The sequence below is a fragment of the Mesocricetus auratus genome, unplaced genomic scaffold, assembly GCF_017639785.1.
Source record: "Mesocricetus auratus isolate SY011 unplaced genomic scaffold, BCM_Maur_2.0 Super-Scaffold_100024, whole genome shotgun sequence".
NCBI classification, from domain to species: Eukaryota; Metazoa; Chordata; class Mammalia; order Rodentia; family Cricetidae; genus Mesocricetus; species Mesocricetus auratus.
This window is the reverse complement of record NW_024429205.1, coordinates 23,556,504-23,580,298: the sequence shown is the minus strand read 5'-3', so window position 1 is coordinate 23,580,298 and position 23,795 is coordinate 23,556,504. Positions and strand designations below refer to the sequence as shown.

The 23,795-nt window shown below is 48.0% G+C and overlaps 1 protein-coding gene across 1 annotated transcript in view; it reads left to right on the top strand.

Moving 5' to 3' along the window:
* Positions 1-23,795, top strand: part of Galnt14 (polypeptide N-acetylgalactosaminyltransferase 14) — a 227,044-nt gene that overhangs the window by 171,739 nt on the left and 31,510 nt on the right. Inside the window, exons 4-9 of the mRNA XM_005073577.4 lie at positions 3,418-3,485; positions 5,135-5,200; positions 5,338-5,459; positions 17,104-17,191; positions 18,135-18,219; positions 20,679-20,782. Of these exons, the coding sequence (XP_005073634.2) occupies positions 3,418-3,485; positions 5,135-5,200; positions 5,338-5,459; positions 17,104-17,191; positions 18,135-18,219; positions 20,679-20,782 (533 nt within the window). The remainder of the gene's footprint in view (positions 1-3,417; positions 3,486-5,134; positions 5,201-5,337; positions 5,460-17,103; positions 17,192-18,134; positions 18,220-20,678; positions 20,783-23,795) is intronic.

Here is a 23,795-nt window from a genome sequence, read left to right as displayed (position 1 = left end):
GGCTCCCACTCTATAGATTAGCTACTATGCTGGTTGGCAGTATAATCGTGTGCCCCAGGTCTTAACAGCTTTGTAGTGAATACAGCCTAGTAACAAGCTTCTGGGGATGGAACTGACTCCCCTTGTGACCCTCGCTCAGTGTCCAGCACACAGAAATTGTGCCCTAAACATCCTTCCAGGATAGGCATGCAAGCAAAGTTCCAGGTCTGGGGTGTTGCCATCTACAGAGATATTACTAGACTCTCGGATCCACAGAATCTCAGTTTCCCTGTATCCCCAAAGAAATTAAGAAACAGAAATTAGTGAAGGGAACTGGATTTTTTTATTTTAACAGTGTAGCCAAACCAAGGTGGAAAGAGAAATATAATTCCCTTTTTACCATGCCTGTGGTCATCTTTTAATTTATAGAAACCCATGAGACAAAGGCTATAATTCATTGTCAGTTTAGCATTGAGATGGCTTGGCCAGTCCTGCTTTGGGGCAAAGGGACTTGGGTCCCACGTTACCTTCACTATCTCAGGTTCTCTATCACAGAGGCAGTTTTCAGGTCAGAATCAAGGAAACGGGGTGGGCATTCTGTCTTAAAGATCCCTTTGTGGGAAGAGTCCCACAATAGTGGGCCCAGAGTGGGGCCTGGAACTGACCCAGGATCTCGGCTATTCTCAACCTTGGTTAATAAAACTTTTTTTTGTCTATGGGAAGTCGTTAATACAGAGACTCACAATGAGTCAAAATGATGAGAGAATGTGGCCAAGAGTGCTTAGCCCTAAGTGTAACATCTACATCAAGTCCTCTCCCAAGGCTGGGGGAGTATCACGTCACAGGAGAAGGGCGCAGGAAGCGTGTAAGACTCACAAGATGGAGAATGCTGTGAAACTCTGGGCAGAGCTGGACACTGTGTTCACGTGACCTCTGGAGGGCTCACAAAGGCCCTAACTGGGGAGCTATAGCCACTGGGGGAGGGAGAGCCACTTTTCTTTGGGGTTGTGGCCACAGGTATGGTGTCCATCTTGGGGGTGGATGGCTTCACGCCTATGTGGCTATGAGCAGCACTAACCGGATGCAGTGGGTGATTAGAAATAAAGAAAATAGGGGAGGACATGAAGTTGGGACATCTGAGGAGTCAGGAAGAGTTGGAAGGAGAGAAGGGAGGTGTGTGCATGTTTTATTTATTCTAGAAGAATAAATAAAAAGTTATTTAAAGAAACAGTGCTAAATGGCTAGCAACTGTTGGAACTTTATTTCTAATGCAAAGACTGGGGAGCTGAAAAGCAATTTCTCTGTGGGAAATCATCTTGCCATTTCTTATAAGAAAATACGGATTTAGAATGAACAAAATATTCTCAACTTGGCAGTGAGGAAACTGAATCTGTTTCAACATTTTGGGGGGAAATATTAAATAATGATATTTCTGTTATTGATGTATATGTGAAATTGCAATGTGGTGTGGTGTAACATATATTATCCCCTGGGGGCTGGGAAAATATCTTAGTTGGGAAAATTCTTGCTACACAAGCATAAGAACCTGAGTTCAGATCCCCAACACACATGAAAAAAGCCAGGTATGACTGCTTGTACTCCTATGATCCCAGTGTTGGGAGAAGGAGATAAGAGGACCCTTGGGGGATTGTGGGCCAGTAGTCTAGGCAAATTGGTGAGCTCTATGTCCAGTGAGAAACCTGGTCTTCAAAACTAAAGTGAGAATAGTTAAAGGCAATACCTTAGTTAGGGTTTCTATTGCTGTGAAGAGAAACGTTGACCCTGGCAATGCTTACAGAAGTAAGCATTTAATTAGGACTGACTTACAGTTAAGACGTTTAGTCCATTACCATCATGGTGGGAAGTCTCATGGCATGCAGGCAGACATGCAGGTACTGGAGAATACATCCAGATCCTCAGGCAGCAGGAAGAGGGTGTGACACTGGGCTTGGCTTGAGCATTTGAAACCTCAAAGCCCACCCCCAGTGACACACTTCCACCAACAAGACCACACCTCCTAATAGTGCCGCTCTATATGAGTCTATGGGGCCTTTTCACTCACACCACCACAATACCCAACACTGAACTCTGTCCTGGACTTTCATATAAATAGAAACACACACACACACACACACACACACATGCGCACACGCACGTACACATGCAAACACATACACGATGATCTCCCACATCTGAAAGAAAAAAAGAATCTCAGGGATTGTATGGATTGGTGCATGTGAGGCTGCAAGCTTACCCTGGCCCGACAGAGTTCTTTGTACCTAGTTCCACTCATTTAATAGGTGCAGGGCAGAAGCCATTTATTCTTAATTTGGAAGTCAGCTGGAGTTCTCCATGTCTGTTAAACATGCTGATTCAGTGATTCTGATAGCTGAAGGGAGAGTCCACAGTCTCTGTTTAGAGTGTCTCCTCTCTCACCAAGACTTCTATGTGGCATCGGGGTTATAGGGGCAAGTGCTTGCCCAGTGAGGTGTAAAACCAGCTGCCAGTGTCAGGAAGTGATAAATGCTCTAAGAAGCTTCAGCTAAAAACTGCTAAAGAATCCCAGGGGAGGAAACGATTAATTCTCCCTAAGTAGATTGGAAAGCTGTTAGAGAGGACGTGACATTTGAACTGGTCCTTGTGGGCAGATTAGGGCCATTTCAAGTCCTAGAAGAGGCCCCCAATGGTGACTAAGCAGAAGAAATTCAGGTGGCAGCGCTGGGCATGAATAGCTGTGGGCAGCATAGACCAACTCCGTGACTGTCCGGGAGAGTGTCTGTCGGTCATGCTGAGGGTTTGGAGTGTGGGCAGTGGGGAGGCACAATCAGATTCTATCACTTTGTCTGTGGCCACATGGAAGTCCACACTATTGGATGTATGAGTCCAAAAGGTCTCGTGAAATCTACAAGTAAAATAGCCCAGGGCTGAGATGAGCTGGGGCAGGTAGAGGCTGCAGTGGTAAAACCAAATAAAAGTCGGCAAAGTGGGGGATATGGGGAATGCCTGTTTATGAGAGGGGAAGGAAGGAAGATCAACTGTTGAAAGCCAGTCTGGAACCTCTTCTCTCTCTACATATATGTATGTATGTATGTATGTATGTATATGGGTGGGGTGAACCAGGATAGAAATAGACAAGGTGAGGGTGGTTTAAGGTTTAAGTGAAGCATCCAGATAGAACTATTAGATTATATGAAGAGGGGGGGCTGTTGTTGGTACCACCTGGGTCTCTATCTGGGCGGGGTCACTGGGCAGTATATCATTTACTGTGATGGAGAAGGTAGAATTATATCCTCAGTGGCCCCTGATGAGTAGGATGATGAGAAAACTCTTTTGGTGTCCCCTGAGTCTTCATTCCTCCTACGTAATCATATTTAAGACTGGAGTTGATACGTGTATTTTGTCCACTAGAAGACACCATAATCTCTCTTTTTGCCACAGTGTGTTAAATCGCACCCCTACGCATCTGATCCAGGAAATCATATTAGTGGATGACTTCAGCAATGACCGTAAGTAACATTGGTTATTGGCAACTGAGGCACAAATGTCTGGCCCCAACCACTGTGTACGAGTGGAGGGGAGCCCACTGATACCCTGGAGGTGAAAGAAAGCCAAGTTGGGTAGCAGGCATGGAAGAGTGAGTGTCTATGCCTGAGCATAAAAAGACGATAAACCTTTTCATTTGAGAAAAAACATTTGAGATGTTGAGGTTCTCTGCTGTTAAGTTTTTGAGAACTGGATTAGCTAAATTTGTTAGATCCCTGTCTGGGACGGTTACTCCATTAAAAAAAAACAAAAACAAAACAGGTGCTGTCCAGATTTACTCCCGTGGTCCACTTTCCCGAGTAAAACATGATGCTGTGTCTAGACATCTATCTAGCCAGATAGAATTCAAGTAGCAGTGCCTACCCCCTCTCCTAACAGCCACTGTCCTGGGTGCAGTCCAGCCAGTCAACCACATTCAGGAGGGCCAGTCTTTTCCTGGTGGTGATCCAAGTGGGTGACACCAGGGGACAGACAACCACAAGTGCCAGGGAATCAACCTCCACCCCATCCAGCATAGGTGTTGGGAACCGGACACAGGGGTTGCTGGCATAGTGACACCTGCTGCGTGAGCACTAGAGACACTCATAAGGACAGAGACGCTTGATTCCTCATGGGAAAGTGAACTGTGGGTGAGGCCTTGGGTACTAAGACCTCTACTAGTCCTGGGACTCAGTGGTCGGCTGTCCTTGCCTAGTGAGGATGGGCTTAGAGTGGGGTTACACTCCTTCTGGGGGGTCACCTGGTTCTCAAGAGCAGAAGGAAGCGTTGTAAGGTCCCCCAGGAACAGGATACCCTAGGGTTTAAAAGGAGCCACAACAGCCTGGATTCAAACCCTGGATCTGAGACTTCTTCACTCCTTTGGCATCTGCCTCAAGCAAGCCATTATCTTCAAATCAGCTCCCTTACCTATATAATAGAGACTACTACAGTCATATGTAAGGTTCATATAGAGGCCAAGTGTATTGACACATTCAGAGCTCTTAGGAAGAAGACCTTGCCAGGGGAAGCCTGTTAAAAGAGTCCAGCGCTAAGCACAAAGGCCAAGGTCTGTAAGCGGAACCAAAGGGTGGGGCTACCAGCCAGGTTAGGGAAGTGGTGGGACAACAGAACAGTCCCAGCATGATTGGGACCCTGTCACATTGTTCATTAGGCTGGAGCATCCTCCCATTATAAGCTCTGTTGTGATGATAAAACTCTGTTGGCTGATGTCTTCTTAAAGATGGCCTCCATGCTCTAAAAGCGACATCCAAAGTTGTTTTCTCCTGTTGGTGGCTTCCCGGCATTTTTAACTAGACTCAGTGCACCGAGAGATTCTGAATTAATCTAACGGAGATAACCCCAGGGTGACCAGACCGAGGTTTCACACTTAGAGCATTTTTCTCGAAATCTTTCGTGTACTGCTGTGTGCTGACCTGTTCCAAACGGGCCCCTTTGTTATCACTTCACTGGGTGGCCCTCAGCCCCTCCCATGACCTAGGAACACCCTGGACTCGGGACCAGGCTCTGCAGTCAGGATGGAGATGGTGGGTAGATCTACCTTCCTGATCCTGCTAATGCGCTTCCACACAGCCACACCCCAGGTGCTCACTGAGCATGATCTTTGTCTTTGCAGCTGAGGACTGCAAGCAGCTCATCAAACTGCCCAAGGTGAAGTGCTTGCGCAACAACGAGCGGCAAGGTAGGCAGTGCCACGGGGCGGGGCTGGTGTGCGTGGAGAGGTGGGTGTGCTGGGTGCGTGTATTTGGGTGTTCGAGGTGGTCTTGCTGGTCACTGGAGCAGCAGTGGTACCCACCTGGCCTCTTATCCCTGATACAGGTCTGGTCCGGTCCCGGATGCGGGGTGCTGACATTGCCCAAGGCACCACTCTGACATTCCTAGACAGCCACTGTGAGGTGAACAGGGATTGGCTGCAGCCCTTGTTACACAGGGTCAAAGAGGTGAGTCAGGCTGAGAAACGGAGCTGCGGTCCCCGCCTCCCTCTTCTTCCAGGGCCTGCAAGCTTGTGACTTCACTTAGGGATCTGGATGGGACAGACCGTTGTCCCCACTTTATAGACGAAGAACTAAAGCATAGAGGCCCACACTGCACACAGTCAAGTGGGGCAGCAAGGTCTGGGCTGTTTGTTTTATCACCCTGCTGCCCACAGCAACAAGCCTGAAACAGAAACTATACACAGGTAGCCTGTAGCATGTGACATTCAGTGTCCTGGGCCAGAGAAAACTACCCAGAACGGTATCTGTCAGGCAGAAAAAAGCTCTGGAGAGAGCATCCTCCTGTAGGAAGGAGGCAGCAGAAATAACCAGTTCCTGGGGCGTCTGTCTTCCACCCATCCATCTGTCGCCCTTACCTGCAATCTCCAGGCCAAGCCAGGAGGCCGGATGCTGAGAGTGGAAACCTCCTCCTTTTACCCTCGAATCACTCTGAGACTCTGTGCGCTGCTCTTCTCTATGCCCCAGTCACCACTTTAGAAAACACGATCATATTCTCCTTGCTGCTTGGTACTCTCGGGGAAGCTCTCCCATTCCTCTGGCTCATCTGCAGAGCACACAGCACAGTGGGGACCCCCCAGACACACTGGTGCTGCCTGGTCTCGTCCTAAACTATTGACTTGTGCAGCTAATGTGGGAAGCAGGAGCCAGGCATTTGTAGCACAATCATTTCATGGGTGAGAGAATAGTGCCCGGACTGTTTTGTGATGTGGTTTGATATTCTTTAGGGATGATAGCCCCAGAATCAGCAGAACAGCCTGTGGCCTGGGCTGGGATGGTTTCCTCCTGCCCTTGCTGGTAGCCACTCAACGCCTGCCTGCATAGTAACAGTGTTGAATGGAGAGAAGAGCCCAACGGGCAAACGGCTCATCAGAGAGCCAAGAAGTCCTTGCCCCTTGTCCATTGCAGGAAGTACCCTAAGCTGGTTGACTGAACTCTCTCACACATGGAGATACTTGCCATCACCTAATTAGGGACTGTTTTCTCTGAGTTTGGGAGAGTTTTCTCTGACTGTGTACCCTTAGCATTGTTCAGAAGGATCTGAAGGGGGAATACTTTTGTGAACTGGCCCTTCAATTAAGGGGTTTCCCTCAGCACTGAAGGCCCTTCCAGAAACCTCCCTCCCCTCTGTATTCTCATACTGAGCATCCCTAGGCTCCCCAGGCTTCCGCGATGACACAGATGGGCTGTTCCTGGTTCTGTCATTGCCATTGTTAGTGTCCTCTCTCTCTCTCTCTCTCTCTCTCTCTCTGTCTCTCTCTCTCTCTCTCTCTCTCGGATATTATATACGTATATGAAGTGTACATGTACAGGGAAAGGCACAAGGAGGCCCACGGTAGAGTCATCTAACCTCTTTCCTCTTGCTTTCTACCTTTATTTTCTGAAACAAGATCTCTTGTACCAGTCCTTTTCTTCCCTCCCCTCTCCACCCCTGCAAACCTTCCCAAGCCCCCATCCAATCCCCACTCGTCTCTCCAGGGAGAGTGAGGCCCTCCATGGGGGATCTCCAAAGTCTGTCTATCATCCAGGGTAGGGCCTAGGCCCTCCCCCGTGTGTCCAGGCTGAGAGAGCATCCCTCCATGTGGAATGGGCTCCCAAAGTCCATTCTTACGCCAGGGATAAATACTGATCTAGGAGGCCCCAAAGATTGCTGAGGCCTCCTCACTGACACCCACATTCAGGGGGTATGGATCAGTCCGATGCTGGCCTCTCAGCCATCGGTTGGGGGGTCCATGAGCTCCCCCTTGTTGAGGTCAGCTGTCTTTGTGGGTTTCACCCGCCTGGTCATAACCCCTTTGCTCATTACTCCTCCCTCTCTGCAACTAGTTTCCAGGAGTTCAGTTCAATGTTTAACTGTGGGTGTCTGCCTCTGCTTCCATCAGCCACTAGATGAAGACTCTAGGATGGCATACAAAGTAGTCATCAATCTCATTATTGGAGAAGGGTATTTAAGGTACCCTCTCCACTTAGATTTGCTTAGACTGCCAGTTGGTGTCATCCTTGTAGATCTCTGGAAATCTCACTAGTGCCAGATCTCTTTTCAAACCTATAATGATTCCCTCTATTATGGTATCTCTTATCCTGCTCTCCTCTATTCTTCCCCCGACTCAACCTTCCTGCTCCCCCATGTTCTCCTCTCACCTTCTCTTCTCCCCCTCACTTTACCCCAACTCCCTGTCCCCTCCTCCCATGTTCCCAGTCCACTCAGGAGATCCTGTCCCATTCTCCTTCTCTGGGGTTCCATTCATATCTCCTAGGATCCGCCCTGCTTCACAGACTCTCTGGAGGTAGGATTGTAGACTGGAACTCCCCTGCTTCATGTCTAAAATCCATATATGAGTGAGTACATACTACGTTTGTCTCTTTGTGACTGGATTAGCTCACTCAGAATGGTTTCTTCTAGTGCCATCCATTTGCCTGCAAATAATTATACAATGGGGAAAAAAAGCATCTTCAACAAATGGTGCTGGCATAACTGGATTCTGGCATGTAGAAGATTGCAGATAGATCTATGTCTATCACTATGCACAAAACCTAAGTCCAAATGGATTAAAGACCTCAACATAAATCCAGCCACACTGAACCTCTTAGAAGAGAAAGTGGGATGTACCCTTGAATAAATTGGTACAGGAGACTGTTTCCTGCACATAACACCAGTAGCACAGACACTAAGATTGACAATTAATAAATAGGACCTCCTGAAACTGAGAAGTTCCTGTAAGTCAAAGGACACAGTCAACAAGACAAAAAGGCAGCCCACAGATTGGGAAAAGATATTCACTAACCCCACATCTGACAGAGGGCTGATCTCCAAAATTTACAGAGAATTCAAGAAGCAAATCTCCAAAACACCAAAGGATCCAATTAAAAGTGGGCTACAGAACTAAATAGAGAATTTTCAATAGAGGAGGCTAAAATGGCCAAGAGACACTTAAGAAAGTGCTCAACATCCTTAGCTATTAGGGAAAGGCAAATCAAAACAACTCTGAGATACCATCTCACTCCTGTCAGAATGGCTAAAATCAAAAACACCAAGGACAATTTATGTTGAAGAGGATGTGGAGAGAGGGGAACACTCCTCCACTGCTGGTGGGAGTGACAACTTGTACAGCCACTTTGGAAATCAGTATGGAGGTTTCTCAGGAAAATGGGAATCTGCCTACTACAAGACCCAGCAACTCCACTCTTAGGCAAATACCCAAAAGATGCCCATTCATACAACAAGGACGTCTATTCCACTATGTTCTTACCAGCCTTATTTGTAATAGCCAGAACCTGGAAGCAACCTAGATGCCCCTCAGCTGAAGAGTGGATAGAGAAAATGTGGTATGTATACACAATGGAGTACTACTACTCAGTGGAAAAAAAATGGAAACTTTCAACCTTTCACCTCGGAACTTTTTACTTTTCTTTCCTTCTGTACATCTTACTTTCACTGCTCCTTGTGTCTAGCTGGCTAGGGGCTGCCTGTCTTCTGGCCCCAAATGTCTCCCCCATTCTCTCCTCCCCTTCTGTCATTTATCTTCATCTTCCCAGCCAAGAGTCCTCATCTTATATATTCTTTCTGCCTGACAGCCCCGCATATGCTTTCTCTGCCCAGCTATTGGCCATTAAGCTCTTTATTAGACCAATCAGACACCTTAGGCAGGCAATGTGAAACAGACACAACACATCTTTACATAATTGGACAAATAAAGCATAAACGAAAGTTACACACCTATACACAGTTAGAGAGATATTCTGCAGCGTAAACAAGTGTAGCACATCTTTATGTAGTTAAAGTGATATTCCACAAGGATCTCTTACGGAGCCTAAAGCTCCATCACATTGTCTAGGCTGACGAGCATTGGGAATCTTTCTGTCTCCATCACTCTCACCCATCACAACCCACTGATGTCAGAGTTACAGGCAAGCCTTGTCTAGCTTTTTACGTGGATTCTGGGGATCCGAACTCAAGTCATCATGTTTGCACAGTGCACAGCGAGGGTACTTTGCTGACTGACCCCTCTCCCCAGGACCAGCCAATGACTCATCCCTGAGCAGGTTCTTCTTGTCCCTGGCCACCTTATTTCCCTTTCCACAAACCTTCCTGTCCCTCAAGACTTGGCCAGCTGCCCCATCTGCATGCTCAGCCAGGGTCTCTCCAGGCCATCACAGCCTACTTTATCCTCCATTTTCCTCTTCTGAGTTCTTAGTCTCCCTTAGGAGATGGCAAATGCAGTTGGGAGCTAGTCCCCTCCCCGTCACCACCTTAACTGCTGTATGGCCCTTAGTGCTTGGAAACTACCCTTAGAAGCCCTAGCATGTTGGGGTGGTGGCATTTTTTAGTAGAAAAGTAGATTCATTCCTACCCCTATGTTAATTAGCTGGTGTCTTTGACACCTATTTGGGGGAAGAGTCTCAAACAGGCTAAGTGAAAGAAATCAGTTGGTACTTAGTAAATCTCACATGGTTCCTATATACAGTCAGCAGTGGTTTGGAGAGAGCCAACACAGAATAGATAACCATGGACAGAAGTGCTATGACAGTTGTTCTCAACCTACGGGTCTCAGCCCCTTTGGGGATCAAACAGTGGGGGCCATCTAAGACCATCAGAAAACACAGGTATGCATTACAATTAATAGCAGTAGCAGTATTACAGTTATGAAGTAGCAATGAAAATAATTCTATGGTTGGAGGTCACCACACTCGAGGAACTGCATTAAAGGGCTGCAGTATTGGAAAGGTTGAGAATCTCTGTGCTGTAAGTTCTTCGTGAGAAAGAAACATAGGAAAGCTTAGTGTACCTCTCAGGTGCCAAGCAGTCCCCTCCAGTGGGGACATTTATATCCTAGAAAGGTCTTTGTGCCTGTGAATTGCTCTGAGGAGCCAAGGGCTAATGAAGTCATCCTCTTGCTAGTCTGAGTCTGAAGCCGAGAAGAAACTAGAGTATGGAAACAGGGTTTGAGGGCCAAGGCTGAAGACCCACAGGAAGGTAAAAGAGTAGGAAACAGACATCTCGCCAGGGAGAGAAGTTGGGCAATGTTCCCCACTTCAGCCAAGGTCATCTGAAAGAAAAACAGACTTAAAGACTTAAAGCCAGACGTGTGGTAGTATGGAAATCTGCGGCTCAGGAACAGAAGATGGGAAAGAAGAGGCCTGGACCTCTTGTTTTCCATCACAAATGTGCCCCACAGTTACTGCCGACTTTTTGGAAAATATGGAACATTAGAATGAAAGCTAATCAACCAAAGTTCTATCGTGCGAAGACATCTGCAGCCTCATTTCTTCCCACTTAGGATCATTTTCTCTTCAAAGAGCACCTTTTAGTATGGTTGTAATCATCCTGTATTTGCCCAACTTTGTATTCTGCTGCACCCCCCCACCCATAAGCACTTTCATGCAATCTCTAAGGTAATCTAACCCTAGCCAGAATAGCAGATGTATTGTGTGTGTGCATGTACGTGCATGCAAAAGACACGTAGCAAAACCGACCATTTTAACCATTTCAAACTGCGGTTATAGACTATGCAGCTCTCACTACAATTATAAAGCATTCTCACTACCTCAGAAGGAAACGTCACAGTGAGAAGCCATCGCTCCCACTTCTGTCCCACCCCTGCCTTTGCAGCCACTAACCTGCTTTGTCTCTGGGGACTTGCCCCTTCTGTATGTTCCATAAAATTAGAATCATAGGAGGTGGCCTTTGAGCCTGACTTATCTTACCCAACATATGTTGAGCTCCATTCATATGGTAGCATGTCAATATTCTTTTTGTGGTAAAATAATCATTCCATGGGCCATGTTTTGTTTTTATATTCATTCACACATGGGTACAGTAATGATGCTGATATAACTGTTCATGTACAGGTTTTTATTCACGTATCTATTTTCATCTCTTATGGGATGCATACTAAGGATTAGGGTTGCTGGAATTGGATGCTTCTTGCATAGGGACCCCCCAGATGATTAACTTTGAAGAACTTTTTTTTTGAGTTGCCGTTGTTATTCTTTGATAATTTCATCCCCCATTATTGTCTTTCATCCCTACCTCTCTCCCACTAAAATCTTTCTTCTCTCCAACAATTGTCCTCCTACTCTGCTCTCTCTCTCCCCCCTCTCTCTCCCTCTCTGTCTCTCTCCCTCCCTCCCTCCTTCCCCCCTCTCTCTCTCTCTTTCTCTCTCTCCCTCCCTCTCTGTCTCTCTCTCTTTCTCTCTCTCTCCCTCCCTCTCTCTCTGTCTCTCTCTCCCTCTCTCTCTCTCTCTCTCTCTCTTCCTCTCTCTCTCCCTCCCTCTCCCCTTCCCTCCTCTCCTCCATCCCTCCCTCCCTCCAGGGGCTCACTGTGTGTGTAGCCCTGGACACTGTGGATCAGGTTGCCTCCTCAGTGCTGGGATTAAAGATCTGCACACCACTCCCATCATTTCTTTGTCTTCTTTTTGTTATCGTTGTTCACTGTATTTAATTAAGGTCCCCTGCATGAACACTCATGGGGGATTATTTACTGGAATACAGGCAACTTATCAGTGGCTCCACCACTGGGGAAGATGAATTTCAGCCCCTCTCCTAGTACTCACTAGCTGCCAGAGACTAACAATGGAGGTGCATGAGGAGAAAAGGGATGCGCCAATCTTATGCGAGTCTTCAGTAGAAAACCACAGTCCTAGAGGGTATTTTAAGGGAGTTCAGTCTTAGTTAGTCTGAATCCCTTTCTATTCCGAGGGCTCTGAGTCCATCTTGGAAAACTTTCCGGGAGGTGGTCTCATTTCTCTTTCTGCAGCAGCCCGTCTTCCTTACAGACTGGCACAGGGCTCTTTGCTTTCTCCGATGGTAGTTAGGCTTGTGGCAACCAGACATCCCTCTGGGAGTCATTTGGCCCCATGATGGAGCTTGGCTTCTTGGTCCCTATCACTTTCAGAGCTCAGCCTTTCACAGTGAAGAGATTGGTGAGAGGAGACCCAGGGTTAGCCCAGAAAGTCCTCTGTGAGCTGCTAAGATCACCCTGAAAGTTCTACCTCTTCTACTATGGGGCAGGGCCTGGGACAGCCTTGCAGGGATAGGGACTGTGTATGCATTACAGCTGTGTTTCTGGATTTCTCTGCATATGCCCTGTCTCCACATACAATGTGATCTGATCTTGTGAGTGGAAATGGAAATTTTAAGCTATAATTGGAGACTGGGGTTTTCAAAAATAGAACAAAGTAAGAAACAAGCTGTCCTAGGCTATCTCAGCTGAAGTTTCCCCGGTGACACCTCCCTAATTTCCCTTCCCATCCCTCTAATTCTTGAAAGAAACACCAAGTTGGTTTCTGTGCTGCTTTGTTTCGTTTTTAGCATAATATTTCTTTCTTTCTTTCTTTCTTTCACCTCCTTCCTTATATGTGTTTTTGATGGGAAAGAGATTTCAAGAAATCTCCATCCTTTCAACACCCAGAAAATGTACGTGAATGGTAGTTGATGCAGCCTTCAATGCCTGCCTGCGTATGCGCTGTCCTCTCCTGCCTTCCTTGCATGAGCTCTGTTCAAAAGGCAGGATCTTCTTGCAAGGAGTAGCAACTTGCCTCCTCATCACAGGTTTACAGACAAGATCCCATGGAACATGCCAGTTTGCCAAGGCCATACATAATTCTGCATGACAGAGCATGAATGGAAATCCAGACATTCTGTCGATAAGTGTGTCCCTCCCCCACAGTGGCATCGCCTTAAGGACCCGGTCAGCTTCTCTCACATGAGTGAGCTGGATGTTAACTCATCCTCCACCCTCTGCCAGCTTGCTCATCGGGTCCCCAGTTGGTGGCGCTGTTTTGGGAGGTTATGGAGCTAGTGGGAAGAGGGTTCTAGCCAGAGGAAGTAGGTTGCTGAGGGCGAGTCTGTAGCCTACCCCTCTTGCTACTAGCCTCTCTTTGCTTCCCAATCTTCAGAGATTCTGAGCAAGCAGCCTCATACTCCAGCTTCCCCAGCAGCCCCTCACGTCATGCCATGCCGTCCCTGCCACACAGAGCCCAAACAGATGCTTCTTTCCCTTCAGCTGCTTCTTGTCAAGTTTTTGGTCCTAAAGAGGAAAACATATCACACCTGCCCCTAGGCCAACTGAGAGGCCCCATGGACTGTTCTTAGACCCTGAATCGAGTTCATCGTTTCCTCCTACAATCCCTACGCCACAGGAAGACTCAGGAATGCTGGTGACCACCTGAGAGAGTGATTCCAGAAGTTTTTGATTGCCCATTCACAATATGCTTTAATCATGCGAATCAGTGGGGAAACAAGAGGTATGGCAGCGGCAATGATTGACAGCTTCTGCCCAGCGCTTTCAGCCTCCTTCCTCCTGGCAAGGGGGTGGGGAGTAGAGATAGGGCTGGGTCAGGGGAAACAGGCTTGCATTTTCATGGTAGGGAGAGGAAATGGGGAGTAGGCAATAGTCCAGGACCCGCCTAGGATTATACCAGCTGCTTGCCTATTCTCAAGCTTGGACCTAACTTTTAGGACATAGCATTTAGGGGCACACAGCAGCAGAGCCTCTGTTAAACCATAAGTGACCCATCTGGTCCCTGCCATCACCTACACAAGGGTGTAGGGAGTGAAAGCCTCTCTCTTTTAGACTATGCCATCAAATACTGGCTGCCTTCCAGGCTCTAGGCTAGGCCTGGGGGCACTCCAGAGAGTTGACACCAATCCTCCAGTATAGAGAGTTTGTGTTCGGGTTTTGCTGACTCCCTATAAAAGCCTCTGCAGCCTCTTTCAAGGTAATAACCCCCCTTAGCACTCGGTCCCCAACCAACCCTCACTTCCCATCTGTTCTCCACCGACCAGATACCACAACTGAGGTGTGACAGCAGTCCTGAGACACCAGCAGTCAGAGGCGTAGGACAGCACTTGGGGAGCCTGTCACAGCTGGGGCTCCGTGTCCATGTGGAGGCTGTGGCTGAGGCACTTGCTCTTCACTTGGTTTTTCAGCTTGATACTAAAATAGGGAGGGGGAGTTTGTTTCCACTAAAGCAAAACAAAACAAGAATCCTCAAGACCATTCCCGGGCTCAGTGCAAGGATCAACAAGTCAGCAAAGCAAACCTGCTGTGCTTATCAGTGATGGCAGTGGAAAGGAAACAGGTTAGCAGCAGCAGGAGCACAATTCCATCACGTGCATTCAGCGGTCCTCTCCCAGAAGGGCTCCACAGACAACATTTGCTTCTCCTAGAAGCAATCTCTGGTAGCCCAGGGAGGGGAAGGGAGGAAGGGATTGCCAACCAGGAAAGCTCACCTATGCCTTGGTATCCAGAGCTTTAACTGGACATCAGTCATATAGATGAGCCTGAATTTTATGGTCTTCTTGGTCACCATGCGACTGTAGAGGTCAAGTTGGAACTTCATGGGGCAAACCCCTCAGCATACACCACAGTGTTAGCACAGACTAGTGTGGCCCAAGACTCCCAGGGAAACGATGACATCTTGTAAGCACGGCATACCAAGGGCTTAGAGGATATCCCTAGCAGCTGGGCATAGACTAGACATGCCTTTGAGAGTCTAAAGGGTCACAGAAGGAATCAGTGTGGCTGCAGAGGTCCCTGAACACAGCCAGAGAAGACAGACTTGGTAGAACTTACTGACTACATTCCTAAGCTTTTGATTTTAAAGCTAAAGTGATATGAGTATCCTCGATGGTATGTGTGTATGCTCACACACACAACATCAATGACTGGAGAGCAGGTCTAAAGGGACCATGGTACCCGGGCAGGTGCAGTGCTGACAGCAGAAGCATCTCTAACATCCCTGCAGTGGGAGCGATACCTTGGCAACAGTGCTCCTTTCCTTTCCACCTGGGCCAGTTGGCTTTCAGAGGCACCTTACTCCTGTCAGAGTCAACTGGATGTGGGGAGGCTCAGGGCCAAATTAAGTCTGTGAACTTAGAATCAAGTGCTCTGTGGTTCTGGGGCTTAAAAATAAGAAGACCATCTCATTTGGGGAAAAGATTGAACCTGGAAATTAAACAGCTTCAAGGTGAGGCAGAAGTTCCAGCCTGAGCTGGCTCAAGGGTGGGGGGTGGAAAGGAGAGCTCCCTCAAGATGGGTTGGCCTCCCCAGGCCACTTGACTTCAGTGTGAGATCCAGGTGTCTTTGTGTTCATACCATTGTTGGGTCAATATCCTGTGCTATACTCACCTACAAGGGACAAACTTGATAGGCTTGGTAGTCCTATCTACCAGGAACTGGGGACTTGGGCTTGGTTGTCTTGAAAATATTCCTTAAGATGTTTATTTAGGGTTATTTTCTTTTTAATTATGTATATGTGTGTATGTGGGTATGTGCACACACACACAACACACACACACACACACACACACACACACACACACACACACACACGTGTGCTCAGGTGCCCATGGAATCCAGGGCATCAGATCCCCTGGGGATGGTGGTACAGGTGGTTGTGAGCCTCCTGATGTGGACACTGGGAACTGAACCCAAGTCCTCTTGGAAGACTAGGGAGCACTATTAACTACTGAGCCATCTCTCTATCCCACATGACCTTGATGGCAATGTACAGGGTGTCCTGAGGGAGAAGTAAGTGATAAAATTGGAAAGCAAGATGCATGACTTTTTTTTTAAATTAACACAAAAAATTATGCATATTCATGGGGTATATTTCCATATATGTATACACCAAGTAATGATCAAGTCAAGGTAATTAGCATTTCTCCCACCTCAAACACTGATCATTTCTTTGTGTTGAGAACATTCAAAATCTTCTAACATTTTGAAATATATAATAAATTATTAAAAGCTATAACCCCTCTGCTATGCTGGAGAACTGTAGTACTTATGCCTCCTCTAACTGAATTTTGGTGCCTGTTATCAGTCCTCTCCCTCTCCCCCCAGCCCCTGGTAATATCTGTCCTGCCGGAACCAACATCCCATGTTCTCACTCACATGTAGAAGCACGTTTGAATGGCCTTAGATTCTGTGTTAAGAAATACACCTTCTGTTAGAGGTGATTAAAGTATCGGCCAGATTTGTATAACTGAAAGAGCATGGGCAGCCATATACAGAAGGAAAGGGAACAGTGTGGATGAGATGGGAAAGAGCTTAGGAGTTCATAGTAGTTCTTTAGACATGAGTCATTGTGGATTCAGAAGAGTCCTTCAGAACTTCAGGGTCAGAACCAGAAGCTGATCTGCGTGATGGACAGCATGATTTAGTGCTAGGGGAAGAGGATGTGGGGTGATCTGTTAATAGAAATTGGAGCTTGAAGGAAGGAGTGTGTCAGTAGAAGATGGTGAAGCCACTGTTGAAGAGCTGAGTGACGACTGTGTGTATAGAAGTCGCCAGTGGTGTATTGGGCTGATTAGTAGGTGGGAATTCAGGACTGGATGTGTGTGTGTGTGTGTGTGTGTGTGTGTGTGTGTGTGTGTGTGTCCGTCTGTTTGTCTGCCTTCAGGGAACCACTATTCACCAACTTGTCCAACAACTTTAGGCCTCATGTGAAGGAATTTGGAACCCAGGCTCCGTTTGGGCATGCACAGTTTCTCATGACTAGGCTAGAACCACTAGTTGACCAAGTTTTCGCTGACCTCCAGTCAGCAGGTGTTCCTGCAAACTGAATGCAAATCTTCGTTTCACAGGATTACACAAGGGTCGTGTGCCCTGTGATTGACATCATCAATCTGGACACCTTCAATTACATTGAGTCTGCCTCCGAGCTCAGAGGGGGTGAGTGAGCTGATACCTCTTCCCTCTTCCCCCTCCTGCTTTCCTCTTTTTCTTCCTCTGCCTTCCTCCTCCTCTTCCCCTCCTCCTCCTTTTGCTCCCCATCCTCTTTTACCCCATCTCAACGTGGGGAAAATGAAGACCTCCTAGAGAGCTGTCTGACATGTCCAAGTGTATAGTTTAGCAGTAAAATCCAGTTCAGCCCGGCCCTTTCTCCTGGGACAGCGAAGTGAAATGCTGGGAAAATGAACCAGACATCCCAGCCCCTAGAGCCTGGGGTTATGTGGGGCCTGACTTGGTCTGCTATCTTGATTTTGGCATCACCCTTTCCCAGAGACCCTCCCTCCCCTGCACTCCGCCTGGGCCTAGTTCACTTCCGCCCAGCACTGACATCTAGGTGACTCTGACCACTTATATCAAACTCTCTGCTTACTCCTTCCCAAGACACAGAGCTGTGGTTGTTGTCCTTGTCTGAAGTTTGTTAAGCACTCCAGATGCCCCCAGCCTCCCCCTGAGGCAGAACTGTTTGAGTCTGGAGGTTCCCAAGAAGCCTTGGATAAGATACCTCCATCATTATAGATGTTGGGTCATTTCCCTGAATTGACTTAAGTTGAAATAAAGACTGGGGGGCACCAAAGAGCTGAATGGCTGTGGTCTAGGCAGGTGGGTAGAGAGAGACTCAGAGATGGTTGTGTCCCATGATGCCCTTTCTGTCACCTTTGTGCCATGTGCCTTGGCTTTTACCCTTTGCTCCTTATTTCTTTACCAAGCAGGGAGCTTCAGGCGGGCTCCATGGGCTCCAGTTGGAGAAGGAAATCCAGAGAGAGCTTTGGTAGCCCTGCTGTTGATCAGCAAGTTTTCCCGGAACTAGAAAAAAGAGTGGGATAAGAAAGCGCTGAGCGTTCTTTGAGAAACCAAATCAGCTGTGCCAATGCTGTGTTTTTAGGGTTTGACTGGAGCCTGCATTTCCAGTGGGAGCAGCTCTCTCCAGAGCAGAAGGCTTTGCGCCTGGACCCTACTGAGCCCATCCGGTGAGTATAAAAGGCTGCTGCAGTGGGGGGTGGGGTGGGCAGGTTCAGCCCTACTTGACCCTCCCTGCTGTCCCATGGCTCAGAAAGGTCACTACTGAGTGTCCAAAAGAGTGGGGAAGTGGAGACAAAAACCCTGGGCCAGGGAATCTCTACTTTTTCCCCTTATTCTGGAAAGTTTCTGTATTATGGAGATGGGACCTTTAGAGACCCGTGCTGTGGAATGGTAACCAACACTCCCCACCTTCACATGAGCCATGATGCCTCTAGACAGAGAACATGTAAGGGTCCAAGGTCATCACATTTGGGCCTCTGGTGAGGGAAGAAGTGCTTCCTAGAGCCCATGGGTCCAAGGTTTTGGTTGTCAGGGTTCATCTCAGAGAGGATATGTGGAGGCTGTAAGTCCTATAAAGTGGAATGCATACATGACCACTGCTATGTGGTGACACCTCTGCGTTTGTTCTGTGTGAATGTGGTGGCTTGAACTGAACTAACTGGCCATTCTGCAGATGGCTCTGGCATGCCACACATTCTCTTGGTCGGTTCCACTGTCACCTGTGCTAGCAAGCTGTCTTCCTGGAGTTCACCGCCATCCGAGAGATTCTGGCATAGAACAGAGCACAGTTTGTATCCTGCAGAGGAGCCTGCGGTCTCAGCATTGAGATGTGGCCTTGATGCTATGCTTGAGACTTGTTTGAAAGCTTATCCAAGGCCTCTTGGGAACCTCCAGACTCAAACAATTCTGCCTCAGGGGAAGCTGGGGCATCTGGAGTGCTTAACGAACTTCAGACAAGGACAGTAGACCAGAATTTCTCCATCCAGTCACTTTAAAATACCCAAGATTATTCAAGAGTGCTTGTGTCTCTGATATCTCCATCATTATAGATGTTGGATCATTTCTCTGAATTGACTTAAGTTGAAATAAAGACTGGGGGAGCATTAAAGAGCTGAATGGTTGTGGTCTAGATGGGTGGGTAGAGACTCAGAGATGGTTGTGTCTCATGCATCTCCTAATTTGTGTTTCCTTCTTCATCCTTCATAATCTGCACTGAATCCAAGAGAAAGAGAGAGAGTGAACCAGATGACACTCAGGACAATGTCCTTTATCCCAAAAAGGAAAGGAGCCCCCCACCCCACCAGGCTGAGCACTATGTTCTTCTATGTCAGTGCACAGAGCAGGTTTTGGTGCGGAGAGAGGGTGGCTTGTGAAAATACTTCAGAGGAGTGGAGCAAGGCATGGGCTAAGATGGCACTGACACTGCCAGTCTGTCCCAAGAGAAAGTCTTGGGACGGGTGTTCTTATGCACATTGCTTATCAGGGAGGAAGTGTTCCCAGAATTAGACCAGCGTTCCAGGAACAGCAAATTATCATAGCAAAGGCAAACTCAGGGCTTCTGACCTGCTCTCTGGGTTTGCTATGGAGACAGAACCCCTTAACCCCTTTGCTCTCTGGGCACACCAAAGTGAGTGTTCACAACCCTGGCCCTTGGTTTTGCTAATGTATGTCCTAATACTTACAGAATTACCTGCTTGGCTCCTGCTGCTCTTGTCTACCTGCCTGTGTTCTCTTTCTGAACAACTTCTCTAGCTTCTCTCTGAGCAATCAAGAACCATAGTAGGATAAAGGAGATTCCCCCTCCCCAAAGAAAGAAGAGGGTACATTAGTTTGCTATGGCTGCAGCAACGAGCACCTGAGTTGTTTAAGTGGGAGAAGCCTGTGCCGTGGGTTAGAGACAGGCGAGGTGTTGGCAGAGTTGCTATCCTCTGATAGCCATCCAGGTCTCTTGGCTCAACTTGCAGATTGACAACTTCTCTCTAGTCTCTAGGTCCTCTTCTTGGTAGGTTCACATCTGCATGCCAGTTTCCCTTTTTATAGAAACCTCAGTCGTTGGATCCAAGCCCACCCTCATTGCCTTGTTTCAACTTGATTACCTCACTATAAACTCTGCCTCCAGATAAGGTCACATTCTGAGATACTGGGAATTAGGATTTCAGTAACACTTTTATCTATCTATCTATCTATCTATCTATCTATCTATCTATCTACCTGTTTATTGTATGGGAAGGGGGCAAGGTTTCGAACATAAAGGTACAACGTAAAGGTAATGTCTAAAACCAGGGAAGTAGGCAGAGGTCGGGACATGGCCAGGCTGCTCACAGCCCTTCTCTGTCTGGTCAGTGGCTGTCAGCTTTGCTCCCAGAGCCTCACTAAGCAGAACTGGGGGAGGAGGAGCCAGTGGCAGCCCACTGGAAAGGCACTACTAAGTAGAGTTTCCTGTCTTCAAGGTCAGAGAATTTGCAAGCAGAGGGCAAAACTCTACAGCAGATCCTTGTTTTAGATAGCCTAAAAATAGCATTGGCTCTTCTGAAGAAATTGTCTTGAGTTCTGGACTCTCAGAAGCAAAGAGCTGGAGGGTAGCTTCTTATTAAATGATTCCCCACCTTACCCTCTTTCCAAACAGGACTCCAATCATAGCTGGAGGGCTCTTCGTGATTGACAAAGCCTGGTTCGATTACCTTGGTAAATATGACGTCGACATGGACATCTGGGGTGGGGAGAACTTCGGTAAGTCTCTGCCCTGTGTGTCATGATCTATTTTGTGCAGGGCAGCCCGAGAGCTCCGCATCCTTAGCCACCACACCAACCGAAGGATGCAGCATGGGGTGGGTGGTCTAGAAATGTTAGTCACTTCCTTCGGGAAAAGACTGGTCAGGCTTCCAGACAGCGACTGTAGGAAGGTGGTCATAGCAAGAGAATTTCCCCATGGGATGCATGCCCAATCGGGTTCTTGAGGGAGGAAGTAAGATGTGAAATTCAAGAGAACTCAGAATGAATGCCAAGGCGAAAGTGTCAGATATGACTTGAACTAGAAGCGCTGAAAACTTGGAGTTTTGAAGTTGAAGAAGGCGGAGGAGGAAAAGAACGTGGCACAGGGGTTAAGAGAGCAGTCCCTTCCCGCCACAGTTCTGGGTTGATCGCCACGAAAACCATGAGGTCATTCGTCCTTACCTCTCAGTGGGGAAAGAAGAGGGTGCGGAACGGTTGGCTGCTACACACAGGTGCCCTGCCTCGGTCATAGCAGTGGCTGATATATGCAGCTACAGAGAAAACGTCTCAGATAAGAAGGCTCATTTCACCTGTCACACTAAGCTGTCCTCTTGTTCTTCGTATAGCTTTGTTTTAACAGCCCTTCTTCTTGGGGGTGCTGTGAATATCTTGAGGTCAGTGAGAGTGGTAGTGTCCATGGACATGTGAGTTTCTTCCCAGGAAGAGAGACCTAATGGGACTGGTATTTAGTCCTTGTTGTTCCTGTGTAGCTCCATCCCTCAGTGTGCCTAGGGCCTGCTGGGCGGGACGTCCATGATGACTGTTGGTTGAGCAAACCAGTCACCGAAGTGTTAGAGGGAGAGTCCTAACGTGAGGGGTGCTTCTCCTCTGTGGGTGCTGGGGGTGTGCTGGCATGGCTTGGGGAGCAGTACATAGGCCGGAAACGTGACCCATCGGCTCACCCTGGCATTAGCAGCCTGGCATTATCCATCGTTGTCTCCTGTCCCTGCCCTCGGGGTGTTTTATGGCTTTCCTCCTTGGCCACTAAGAATTATTTCCCAGAAATTGATGGCTTCGGCCTAACCCTCAACATCTGTTTTCCCCCCACCTGGGAAGCATAGGGAAGAAATCTATCAGGAAATTGGTTTCTTGCCAGGTAGGGGGTCAGACTGGAAGCATAGTAAACAGAACTGGAATCTCCAGTCCCCAGCACACAAGTCAAGGGTGACTCCCTTCCTGGGGGATCAGTCATTACTGGTCCTGTGAAATGTAACCGAGATTGTGAATGTGCTGGTGTGGGGTTCATGGCTAAGTCTGCCTACACCGGCCTCGGTGAAGCCGGGTATCTTATTACACAGAATCATTTATTTGCACTTCTTACTTAGTGAGAAGTTCCAGCCCTCCTTCCCACCGGCAAATAGGTGCTGGCCCCCTGCAGCCCATCTGACGGACGGCGGCAGCGGTTCAGTCTCTGCCCCAGTGCCGCTCGAAAAGATTCAGAAACTGTTTTGCTGTTGGGCATTTTCTGGGTTGAGGATTTTTTTGTGTGGAATTATTAGAAAATCCTTGAAGTTACAGCTCAGCTCCATCCAGTCTGTCTTCTGGGGTTCCTCCTGTCCTCTTGAACTGCACAAGGCGGGGATGATCCCTCCTGGGTGTCGCAGTCGTATTTGGATGCAGGCAGCATCATCATTTGCAGAATGGCACATTCTGGTCCCACTTACCCAGCACCCTTCCTTTAGAGAGATGTTAACACACAGCTGCTCAAATCAAGATGCAATCTCGAGGAGCCGGCTTCTGAGTCGTTTGGCATCACCAAGGGCTGATTTAAATAGAGAAGTTGGGAAACGGTCCCTGGGAGGTGTGGGAGAGATGTTTTATAATCCATCACAAGATTTTTGAGACCACAGAGAAGAAACCACTTTGTTTCCATGCACCCCAACATCCTACTATGTTGTGGCTGGCTAACAGCACTCTAAAAGCCTTTTCTGGAATTTTTTTTCCTTTCTTTTCTGCTTTCTTTCTTTTTTTTTTAATTTTTGTATACCAGAGAGTAAAGTCCTTTTCCAAGAGTGGATCTATCACATGCTTGTGTGCACAGGGAGGTAACATTTGCAAGGGGCGGGTAACCAGGCCACAAAGCATGAGCAGGTGAGAACTCCGAAGTGGGCCAGGTGATTGATGGGTGGTTAGCGGTCTGGATGGAGGGTGTGAGCAGGGCTTCTGCTACAAATGAAGGCGAAAGAAGCTGCCTGTCAGAGCAAAGGAATCCCATCTGTTGGGTGTAACAGGGGGTTCTCACCCCCAGTCCTAAAGATCTGCTTCTGTCTCCCTCACATTTCCTCTCCACCCCAGCCAGCCCTTCGCTAAGTGGTTCTCCAACAGCGTTTATTTCCCCCGAATCTACTCTTCTGCTCCTGCCGAGGTACCCTTGCTGAGAAGCAAGCCTCCCAGGTCTTGGTCCACAGGTCTGCCTCTGTTCCCTGGCTTTGTCTGTCTCTCAAAGCCCAACAGACTTCTCCCATTTCCAGCCTCCACCCACCCTCCTGAACTCTCGGACTGTCTGGGTCCTCTGCAAGGATGGAGCCTCCTTACCACCCACCGTGAAGCCCTGCAGATGGCAGTGCTGGGTGACCTCCTCTGCCACCTGGACACTTTCTCCGCCTTCTCCCCACCTCTGCCCTTCCCCCACCCACCCACTCTGCCAACTTGTTTTCTCCACCGATGTCTCTTTATACCACCATTGTGCAGACCGTCTAAGTAAGCATCTGTCCCATTGTCTGTCCCTGCCCCGTGCTGGTTCCCTTAAGGCAAGAGCAGAAAGTTCATCTCCTTTCTGGTTCTTAAGGCCCAGAATAGTTGAAGCTCCTCACAAAATACATGTGTGAAAAGCGAGAGACTGAATGGGAAGGAATTTCTGGCTGGGAAAGCAATCCAGACACAGATGTCTCCCCCACGCTCCAACCTATGGACGCTCAAGTCCCTTATATGTAATGGTGGATAATTTGCATAGAACCTATGTGCTAACACT